Raw genomic sequence first — 11,674 nt, forward strand, 5'->3', positions numbered from 1 at the left:
CAATGCGTCCCCCGCCACCACATGGTGTAGCTCAGCAAGGGACACCAATGTCTGTGGTGCATCAAAAGCAGCCGCCGAAAAGCGCGTTTGATGATCTGAACAATTCTATTCGCTTTGCTCTAGAAGGTTCGCCTTCGAAACAAGCAAATGTGACAATGGATAGCCAGATGGCATCAAATGTAGGCTTTGGTGGCGTCGCGGCGTCAGTTGGTGGTTCACAGCACCCAGCACCACAGCAACAAACGTATTCGTCTACTTCATCGTCGACAAGCCAGCCATTAGTTGGAGGTCCTTAAAGCTTCACATCACAACTTGTTGTCCGTTGTCATGTTTGTTCATTTTACGCTCATTTCGTTTTTCAAACAACATTATTACGATTTGTTGTGCTCTTGTTGAACAATTTTGTGTTGAGTCTTGTTTTTTTTTTTCATTATGTGCTTTGCTTTGAATCATTATTTGGTGAATAATTTGTTGTGTTGGACCTTATGTGTCAAATCAATCGAACAATTTTCTAATATGAATTGTTTGTGAGATAAAATCAAGTATCACACTGTTAAAATATGCATTAAATAAAACGATGCAGAGAAAATAATACTAGGATCTACTGAAATAATAAAGTAGTTGTTTTCGGTTTTGGATCGGTAATTACGTTTTTAGCTGTAACCGTATGCTTACTACATTTGTTTTTACTATTTAAAACGGGGTAACTGAACTCGGAAATTGTTCCATTGATACTCGAAAACTGAGTCTTAGCGAATATGGCTGGTGAACGTTTCATCGCACGCTATACATATAAAGCTTTACATCGATTGATGCATTTTCCATCATGAAAATGAAACTATAAATGGAATGTGCTGTTTAGGTTGTAAAATGCTTTAATATGCTTATCCCAGGAATTAGTAATGCCAGTATCATATCATGATTCTATCTACATAAACGTAAACGACTGTAGAGTAAGGTGGGGCAAAAGTTCGACCTTAGTGGTATAATCAAAGTTTCCAGGAAAATAATAGCAGATGAAACAAAACAAATACCATACAGCGAACCTTCATCATATTGGCTATGACTTTGCTGAACAAACTTGTGTCAAAATATTTACCCATTTTTAGTTATAACAGTTTCAAAATTGATTGTCTTATTCGAACTTTTGCCCCACCGGTGGGGCAAAAGTTCGAATCTAGTGTGGGGCAAAAGTTCGTTGGCTAAAACACCAAATATCAATACTTTTATGCCAGGCATACTTTCTACCAGCCGTAAACTTATGTTTGCCGAAAAATACACACTAAATTTTCATCAAAAAATGCCCAAAACAGGGTTAATTGTAATACACCCAAAAAATAGCAGTTTTTCGCAAAACTAAGGAAAATGTAAAATTTTTGTGACATTTTTCGTACGATCAGGCAAATTTCGCTAAATTTGAAGATAATATGTAGATTTCAATACGACTAATTGGACTAACCATCTTCATGATATAGGCTTGCATAATTACCATTGTATGTATGTTAATCTTACTATACTATAAAGCTTATATTTCAAATATGTTCACATATTAGCCTGTTAATCATTCCGCATATAGATAGTTAAGGATGTGTCTAACGATACCTTTTTTGTTTATCCTATTATCTTTATGTTCCGTTATTTTGGTACAATATACGAATCAAATGTTACTAAAAATCATTGGGCGATGAATTAACATGACATCTACAAACATTGAAATGACATCGTACATTCACACAAAATAACCATTGTGGTTACGGAACACATACACATGTACACATATGCACATGCGAATCCTGAAATGAAATAAAAAAATGAAACGGGCTCATAAAGGATTTGATGCGTTGGGTGACGTACTAAAACCCGGAAATATTGGTTACACTGGTCATGCCCAAACTGCAGCTGGCGTAAATGTTGCTTCACAACCAACCGCAATTCCAGGTAGCGCTGTGCCAACGTCAGCAGCTCAGCAGACCGGCAAAGTCCTAACAGGCGATCTCGACAGTTCACTAGCATCTCTGGCGGAAAGTTTATCGATAAACAAAGGATCATCACCTCAAATCAAGTAAGTTGTAATTTATTTTCACTGGTGATATCCCTTAGTAGGGTAACCCGGGTAAGATGGATCACTGGGTCAGTGCCATAGTTGAGCGCCATATACATTTTTGATGACATGAATAATTTTATCAAATTAGCAGTATAATTGTGCTCTTCCAGTACATTGCAACATCGATTATTATAATTTTTGGGTTTCCTGCGTGTCTAAAACAATAATGATATTTAGCTTATGCGATACATTGCATATATTCCCGTATAAATTAATATGGGGCAAAATGGGACATTTCTTTTTTTTTTACAAAGTGTTACCAAATGTTTTATTTTCCATAGAAAGTCTCTCAAGTGACGGACATTGTTGAAGAGATTTGAGAGACCATAGGATATCCCCCTAAATGAAAAAAAAAAAACGTCGAGATTCTTACAACTCGTGTGAAAAGTTGTATATAGTAAATTAGAATAAAAAAGGAGGCAATTTCTCTTGAAATAAGCACGATTTTCGAGAATACATGGTTTCATGATAAAAAACACACCTCCAAAAACTGTAACAATGTCTATGCAAAACTAAATATATTAGAAATATAATTGTTTAAAATCAGCATAAGATAACTATAAACTAAAAACATAGAATGTTCGTGATGTCAATGAGACATTCAGTTTTTGAATTTGTAATTTGGAACCGACCCGATCAATTTCGCCTCACTGATGAATTTGACCCTGAATTATGGCACAAGAATTACATATAGAAAAGCATAGATAGCATAGAGCACAAAAACATTTTTTTTTAACTCGTAACTGTTGATTTACAACACCACTAAGAATTTTGAATGTTTCAACGTATTTTAAAACTTCATAAAAAATAGATTATATTCTCGCAAAACTTAAGCGCATTAAGCCGAACCTGCTCGAGTCGATGTTCCATTGCTCAATATCGACTCACGGAACCACACGGGTTCAATTATTCGATTATAATCAAAGTTGTATGTATCGCTGATTTTTTTTCAACCCTAAAAGTTTGGAAACATTCTGTCGGAGAAAATTGGATGTTTTCAAATTTAAGGGTTATTTTGCATACCTAATTCAAGAAAAGCAAATTTTGCAGATAAAACTGTCCCATACAAATGTATGGAAAATTTTCTACAACAAAATATTTTTTATCCTTCCAACTACAAAATCTTAGCTTAAATGCTAAATGTTTTCGTACAAATATAGGAGGAGCCTGATGGCTCGATAATAATTGAGATTTTGACACCGTGAACAATACCAAAAATGAAAATAAAATTGAGTACCTACCTCCTCTCAAACAGCTTCCCAAAATATATTTGTTCCGTAAATCGATATTTCCATGGGCCGATTATCCCTTCGAATCATTGAAATTCGACTGTAGAATTAATATGGTTCATTTAGAAAGAACAACTAAAGAAGGCCGTTAGTGGTTCTATTGTTGACGAACTTTTCTTTAATAACTATTCAAATGTTTTGACCTTAGAGCTTAGTCTTAGAATAGTATTGATAGATTGACTCACTGGTCACCTGATCACTGGAAAAAAATGTTTTAATGATTAAGGGGCCTATTTTGTAAATCGAGCAGATTCATGTGACTCGTCTGTTTTCATTGTCGATCAAAGCAAGCATGCATATTTCAGATGTCACCCGTCGACTCCCATAGTAATCCAGTCACATAGAGTGACAACTGTCGAAAAACTCGTGTGACAGAGCTGAGTCGAGCGAATTTTTCGGTCGACAGTGACTCCTGTCGAGTCATTTAGATCATTAGGACCCGAGCTCCAGGACGATTTCGATTACCTTAACTATTCATTGTCGTGTAGTTTACAAGTCAAATAATCAAAAGTGCTAAAAGAAATTTCATGTGATTTTTAGCTTACCTGTGACCTGTGGTGTTTTTGTGTAACTTTATCCACAATGGTCCAAATTTCCAAATCATAAATTATTTATGTTTAAATACTAACTCACTATCTTTAGAATCGTGTATTTTCCAACACTGAAAATACAGTTTCCTCTCGAATGTATAAACAACAACGTATAATGATAAATCTGACCCGGTTGGCTAATGATGTCTTTGAAAGTTAACATTAGGCAATCCCTTTTCAATTAAGTAATTGTGATTCCAGTGTACTAATCTATTCCTATTCACCAGGAACGTCCAGTGGAATTCACCAAAAAATACAGCGAAACCTGGCTCCGCTGGATGGTCACCTCAACCACAGCCAGCGACTAATCAAACGGGCTATAAACCTATGGTGAGTGTTTCTTTTAAATTATGTTTGTAATTTATTGACGCATAAACGCTGCATTGGGAATGTGAAGAATTATGTATGTAAATAACTTTGTGAGGTTTTGTTTAGTTTTCTTTCCATTCTAATTTCTAATGCAATTGAATTCTTTCCATTCTTAAAAAGGTGGTAATACTCTAGTGGTAGTTGTTTTATTGCTTCCCTAATTTTCTATTTCTCGTTTCATTTTGTTTTGTTTTATTTTTCTTTTTTCGGTTGATAATTTCTGTTGTATTATACTCAACAAATTGCATTGTATTTAAATCCTGTGGCTATATTCAACATAAACAATAAGGCGCAAGGTATGACAGTTACTCCTGCCCCTAGCACTATTCATCCAATTATACACACTTCCTACCCCGTAGTGTCACCGTATATGCTACAGGTAAGTGATATTTCGTTTGTATATTCTCCATTGCATAGTTATTTTTAGCCAAGATGTATTACTAACTTTTCAAGTAGCTTTGTATTTCTCAACGAGTTTTTCCATACTTTTTTGTATAGTCGTTATCACCAAGTATGAACACCTTTACATATTAGCTTTTAATCAGATAGATTTTTGGAGCGTTGACGAGCGTGTGAGTGAATTACATGCTCTTTGATTTCGACTTTCATGGTTTGATTCCAGATGATTTTCGGCGAACTTTTTTTAAAAGACCTAGCGATGTTTGAAGAGTATAACACTCATTTTTGCTTCCGTTTCTCCCCGTTTGCTTCAGTCTATAGTAATCTTCGCATAGTCCAAGGGCAGATCGCTCGAAGATTTGTAATCGACACAAAATCATCATTTAAATGATGATGATGATGGTCCCGCCACATACCCCTACAAAGGTTTGGAATAGACGATATATCTATAAGATATTTATTATGATCAATTTAATCAGTTATTGCAAAACGGATCTGATTATTTTTTACTGATATAAATAACATAGAAATTTTCATACTATACAGCAACAAAGAAATTTTGTATACACCATTGATCTTAACCACAGATGTTCGTAAGCAAACCAGTGGTGAAGTTCCAACAAAATCCAAAACCTTATCAGAATTAAAAACTCTGCAAGACGATTTCAAAACTATCGACAACATTCGCATTTTCAAGAAATTTCCGACATTCAACCAGAGAGCCTACTAATAATCCAAAGAATCCTTCAACAGTGCAATTGTCCAGTTTTGTTTCCAAATCATAAAATAATCATTTATACCTGTATACCGCGCGCGAGACTCAAACTTTTGTAGACTTCGCAAAAAATAGGTTTTAAGCTAAAGCTACGTCAACAATATAAAAATCCATCATCATCATCACGATGAACATAATAGTTTGTCTACGCCGTAATGAAATAAAACAAATAAATTATGAAATCAAATGATCTGTTTGTAAAAAACATCGTCAAGATACAAAATTATTCATTATTAAAAAAAAATACCATTTGACTGCTCACAGCTTTTACGTGTGAAATACATAGTCTCTTGAACTGTGACAGAGTCGTTGCACGCTTTATTTGTATTGGCATAGAATTGAAAATATTTATTCCTTTGTAGTATAACGAGTTTTGTGAAGCACCATGCAGAAAATTGGGTGTTCTGATTTCGTCCGCGTTTCTTGTGTTATATCTATGAATGTCATTTCCTCTTTCAATTCTGTCATACAAATATCGAGGCAGCAAACCGTTGACTACTTTAAAAAACGCCATGTCAAATAAACAATTCTTTGCTTCACTGACAGCTGTTGTAGATAGGGACTACTTCTTCAATAGCGTATCGTTCTGTCGTCCCTATAGTTGCTAGCTGCTGAGACCGGTTCACTAGCTAGTTCCCGTTGTTGGGTCCGATAATAACACCATGTCAGTCTTCGTTTTTGAAATTGACGGCCAACGCAGTTGCTGGGCTTAACCACACTGCCGTGAATCGCAAGTCAATCCCATCTGTAAAAAGTAGGCATTGAGAAAATGGGCTGTGAAGTTTCCAAACTCGTTTTCCATACGAATATTCAAAAAATTCCAGAAGATTGGAACATGTTCCAATCTTAATGAAACTTTCACAACTTGCTTTTCACTACGATATCTTTCCGAGAAAAATATAAAGATGATCGAAACTCGGTTCATTTTTGTGTTACACGGTGCGGAAATCTGTAGTGGGACTGACATGCGGTTACTTTTCATTATGGGACAATTTGACTAGCTGTTTTTTCCTAATTTTTCCGAACAAATAATATAATCTGATTAGTGCAGCTGAAAGAGCATTGGAAGATATGTTGAAAACTGAGGTCAACTCAATTTTGACGAAAATGCAGATGGGACTGACTTGCGATTCACGGCAGCACAGTGATTTAAATTCAACTGTGATACTTCCGTTCTGTGGTCTTTGCTGCCGCATGTTCTGTACAGCTTACTTTAATTGTGGCCATTCTCACAATTTATAAACACTTGAAACAAGCTTTAGGAAACTGTATTGTCCAGCCTATTTGGAACATGCCCAAGTTCATAGTTTTTTTCTGACATCTGACATCGGCAGCCTAATCGCTGCCACCCCTAGGGTGTATCCTTTCTGAGACGTATTAATTTGCCGGCTACGTCGATGTACCACTTGCTCTTGATCAATCCATTTATTTTACTTCTGCAGTCAGAGATCTCACTCCGACATCGTTACTTTCTTTGAAAATTGTTTGCAGGCTGTATCCTTTAGCTCTCCGATCCTCATCTTCGTTTGTCCAGATAAATGTAAGTGAAGCACTCTCAACTGACATCTTTGTCATCGAACCTCACGATCATACGTACCTAAATGACGTAGCATATTTTTATACCCATTTCCCGTCTCGTAGCATATCGTCACACAGCTATTCAGCTAGACCAATCCGATGGTCGAGGATCTTTTCGGCGAAAAGTTTTCGCAAAGGAAGTTTTTAGACTTCCAAGCGAATAGCATATCTTCGGGCTCGCCACACTATATGCAAATCAAATGCAAAAATGGTCAATTGGCAATAAAAGCTTTCAGTTAATAATTGTGGAAGTGCTCATAAGAACACTAACAAAAGTAGGTTCTGTCTTAGTGAAATGTAAACGCCAGAATGAAGAAGAATTCTTGTTTGCGGCAAGAGCTTATCCGTATCTCGCGTTCCCCTATTTCATTTGATAACGAGAATTTTACTCCCGCTCCACTGTCTTTGGGTTTGGCTTTTGCTTGGTCACCGGTTTTGAATTTCTACTTACTTCCTTTTTTCCTGTTTATATTGACGGGGTGCGTTTGCTTCGCACCTTTGGTTCTTGTGAGAGTGTTGCCCTGTTCGGTCCATCCCGAGTCGATTTTTCGCCTTCATGACCATGGACTGGGGTCTATGGCCCTCCATCGTTGCCATTTTCTCTAGATCGCGGGACTTAGCTCAAGACAGCCTACCAGTTCTGCAGTATTTTCCTTAGAAACTATGCTTCTTTTCGTTACGTATTCATCATCGCAAGGTCCCCTATTTTGCAGAATGTATCGAATAATGTCATCTGATTTATTCGCCTTTTATGCGAAGGTCCGACTTTTGCTTTATCAGGTTGTACTTTGACTCTATCGTAGTTTTGTTTTGTAGCTAATACTGATTTCAGCAGACTTGTTTTCAAGTCCTTGATGATATTGATTACACTTTTATCAAAATTGATTACGACGTCGAGTTGCTCAGCAGCCAGTCACATTTTTGGAAGGTCTATTGCGATTTCTGGTCTCTATTACTTCCGGGTCATCCATCATCCGACCTGCTGCAGTGGAGCGGCCAGTGTCTGCCTATGTTCAGAACTTCAGAGCCGGCTTGGCGAAAGTTGGCTATCTGATCTGAATCAGGCTTGGCTATCTGATATTTTACGGGATGGTGCAGATGCAGAAGTTCATCAAAACCCACTGAGAATTACTGCTAAGGCATGGCGATATCGAAAAAGATAACGATTAATGGAAATGGAATGTGATATTCACTTGATGCGGAAAACGAAAAATGTTGCCGATCTGCTTTCGTTTTGATATCGGACTTTGCCCGGGCAATATGCTAAATTATGCAATCTTTTTCTAGGTTAAGGACTTTCAGTCTTCAAAGTTGGTTTAGTGTAGACATCGAAATAGTTGTTAGTTTTGACATTACTTGAAAGAGAAGTTCAAAAATTCGAATGACATAACAACTAGCAATAGCTCAAAATTACGAAGATGATATTTCAAAGCTATTGCTTGATAGTGATATTTATACTGCATTTTTTCTAAATCTACAGCAAGGTATACCACAAATGAGACCAATGATGGGAGCACCAATGGCCGGAGCACCACAAATGGGAGGCATGATGCCAATGGCGTCGGGTATGGTTCCGATGCAGCAACCCACACAGCAAGGAGTAATCATGGGACAACCTGGGCTAATACAAGGTCAGCAGGTACAGCAACAGCCATCGATGGCAAACACCAATGTACAGTTGGATCCGTTTGGAGCACTGTAAAAAATATCGAAATTGCGACTGGACGTACGTAGGAACACTTTCATTGCAATAATATTGTGTAATTATTTAAACAGGAGAAACCATAACAATCCCCACACAATGACTCTGAGGAAAACAATAAGTTTATATCTATGATATTTATTACTTACAGAAAAAAATATCACATATAACTATCGCATGAGATGTGAGTTCACAGAACTCAATAAATAAGCTTGTAAAAATAGAATGGACAAAAAATATTTAAAAATGTTGAAACTGACAAATTCAAAGATCTATAATACTTGTTGTCGGCGAATATTGTGCTTGCGCGTATTCATGTAACCATAAAATATACAACAAAATTATCGCAGATATTTGATTTTTTTTCATAGATACTATAATCTCGACATGAAATAATAGTCCTATTGCTTCGCATTATATAAAATAAATTGTTTTTGAGTTACGCCAATACGCTTAGGTTTGTGGTAAAAAAAAACAATTTTGGATTCTTCCCTGTACAGTATAGCTTTGTGTAATGAATCTTGTTCACATGTGTTAACGAGAACTGTTGATACATTTCGCTGGTTCGTTGATATCGATATATTAATACACTCTTCTTCTCAATTGTTACACATCATGCGTGATGTGGAGAAATGGCATAAACAATATTCAAGTATGTAATATCTAACCGCCAGTACAATATGTTGAGACTAAGAAAACACGCGAAACTGTAGAACAAGCAAAAATGTGACACAATAGAGTATTGAACATAAAGCCATGGATGAGTAATTTTAGGGACAAATTAAAGTCAAGTAATGTAATAAGTTATTAAATAATACATAAATGCTTGAAAATAGAACATTACCTATTGTAAATATACTGAAGAAATGTTAAAAGTGAACAGCTGTTTGATAAGTGTAGAGGAATTATGATGAGTGTACAATAATCATTCCAATAGAAAGAATGCGCGTCACAAGTATAATATAACGACGATTGTGTTATCTATCCCTAACGAATGCATTACGAGTTGGTACACTGAGAACAGCGTTGCAGTTGAAAATACTATATCAGAGGGTTAAATTAAATACACAACGCCACTTGATTTGTGCAGACTAAATTTGCATTTATTTAGAATATTTTGTGCATTCAATTTTACCATGGCACCATTTGTATAGTAAAAATTACTATATCATGGTTAAAAACTTGCAGCAGACCAGAATCGAAACGAGGATCTGGCGATTGCCAAGCGCGAACGCTAGCCGCTCGGCTATCGACGCGGTTGGATTGAGAGGGAACAAAACGCAAATAAAAAGCGTTCATGATAGCTCAATCGTGGTTGAAATAGTAAATTTAAAAACACGTTCATGGTTCTCATTACTGCAACGCTTGTTTCAGTGTAAATACCTGCATGAGTTGATGGTTTATTATTCTTGTTTTGCAGAACTGAGCTGCGTATGAACGTACACGCTAGTATGAATTTATTTAATTTGACTCATTTTCATAATGGGATGAACTCTTCGAATGGAAAAGTATTTGTCTATAACTACTTAGGTCTGAAAATGGGCTTAACATACAGTATAGATCCCATAGAACGGTTGATATACATGGAAGTTCACCTCCATTTCACAGCTATATTGTATCAAATAATACCGTTTTTCGTATTACCATAAAAGATTGTAATCTACCGAAAATAGGTAGAATTGAGTTGAATATACTTTCGGTAAGCTGAGGTTAGGAGACAGTTCATCAACCGCACTACAGGAATCTTTACTGTAACATTTCAGTCAGGAATCAAAATTCGATATAATAAATTATTTACACATGAAACAATTAATTTGGAACGGTTTATAAAAATTAAACATTGTGATGCTTCATGGCTTCGCTTTGACTATAACATATATAAATTATACTGTTCTGCAAGTAGCTTCATTGAACCAAGACATGTTTGAATCTATACAAGTTCTATACTGTAATGTAGAAATGTGAAAAATAGAAAAATGGAATAGCAAGAATCAAGCTTTTTCCTAGATATCCGAACATCCTTTCAAATGTCCACTCAACTTTACTGTCCATATTGCTGCACATTTAAGGCAGTTGTTAATTGAAGACGAAACAAAATACTAGGAAATTTTGAGAACAAATCTTTATCGAATATTTATGTACCGTTAAGGCCACACAAATTTTGAGAGCAAATACTTAAAAATATAAAAGCTTTACCAAGTAATGATTTTTATTGCACAATATAAAATCTCCTCAAGGGTGTCTGTGTTTTTTCCTTATCCTGCGCACACGATAAATTTTGTATAACAATTAAACTGCCCATAATCGCATAACAGTCCCATGTCGACTTTTGACCGATTTGCGTTTTTTGCATAAATCAACTCAACATGGTTAGAAGCTCGATAAAAACTGCTAAAAAGTTGCCTTTGTTCCTAACTTGTACAAAACCAAACCCCACTTGTGTTGTCCCATCCTGAAAATAATCGCATAACAGTCACATCAAAGTCCGTAAAAAGACTTAGTGGTCGGACTCAGAATGGGAACCACTTCTAGTACTACATTCAATCTCTCGGTACTACTAGTTATTCACTGACGTGAAGCGTAGTAAAGAGAAATCAATTATACAGTGAAACCTCTATGAGTCGCTGGTCTATGCCTTCTGTTATATCCGTAACCATTTGGGTGGTACTAGGGGGGAAAATAAATGAAGAACAAAAAAAAAAATAAAATAAATAAAATTCTACAAATTTGTATTCAAATTTCGTACACCTACCTACTTTGCTGGGGCTCAGAAATATTGAACTACGGTCGACACTCCACATCTCGATGTTCTACATCTCGATATCTCTCTCTTCATTTCGAGTTTCCAAATTGTTATGAATCGCTTAA

At 36.0% G+C, this 11,674-nt stretch overlaps 1 protein-coding gene across 9 annotated transcripts in view; it reads left to right on the forward strand.

Annotated features, from left to right (window-relative positions):
- The window catches only part of LOC5578822 (phosphatidylinositol-binding clathrin assembly protein LAP), a 43,210-nt gene extending 33,524 nt beyond the window's left edge, over positions 1 to 9,686 (forward strand). For 6 of the 9 annotated variants that reach the window (XM_021852615.1, XM_021852620.1, XM_021852617.1 and 3 more), the window contains 4 exons: positions 1,831 to 2,062; positions 4,211 to 4,313; positions 4,642 to 4,731; positions 8,585 to 9,686. In XM_021852615.1, the coding sequence (XP_021708307.1) occupies positions 1,831 to 2,062; positions 4,211 to 4,313; positions 4,642 to 4,731; positions 8,585 to 8,806 (647 nt within the window). In that variant the 3' untranslated portion in view covers positions 8,807 to 9,686. The remainder of the gene's footprint in view (positions 1 to 1,830; positions 2,063 to 4,210; positions 4,314 to 4,641; positions 4,732 to 8,584) is intronic. The other 3 variants (XM_021852619.1, XM_001663991.2, XM_021852618.1) reach the window with 2 other exon arrangements.
- Positions 9,687 to 11,674: the final 1,988 nt, after the last annotated feature.

Source organism: Aedes aegypti, chromosome 3 (genome assembly GCF_002204515.2).
Source record: "Aedes aegypti strain LVP_AGWG chromosome 3, AaegL5.0 Primary Assembly, whole genome shotgun sequence".
In the NCBI taxonomy this organism is placed as follows: domain Eukaryota; kingdom Metazoa; phylum Arthropoda; class Insecta; order Diptera; family Culicidae; genus Aedes; species Aedes aegypti.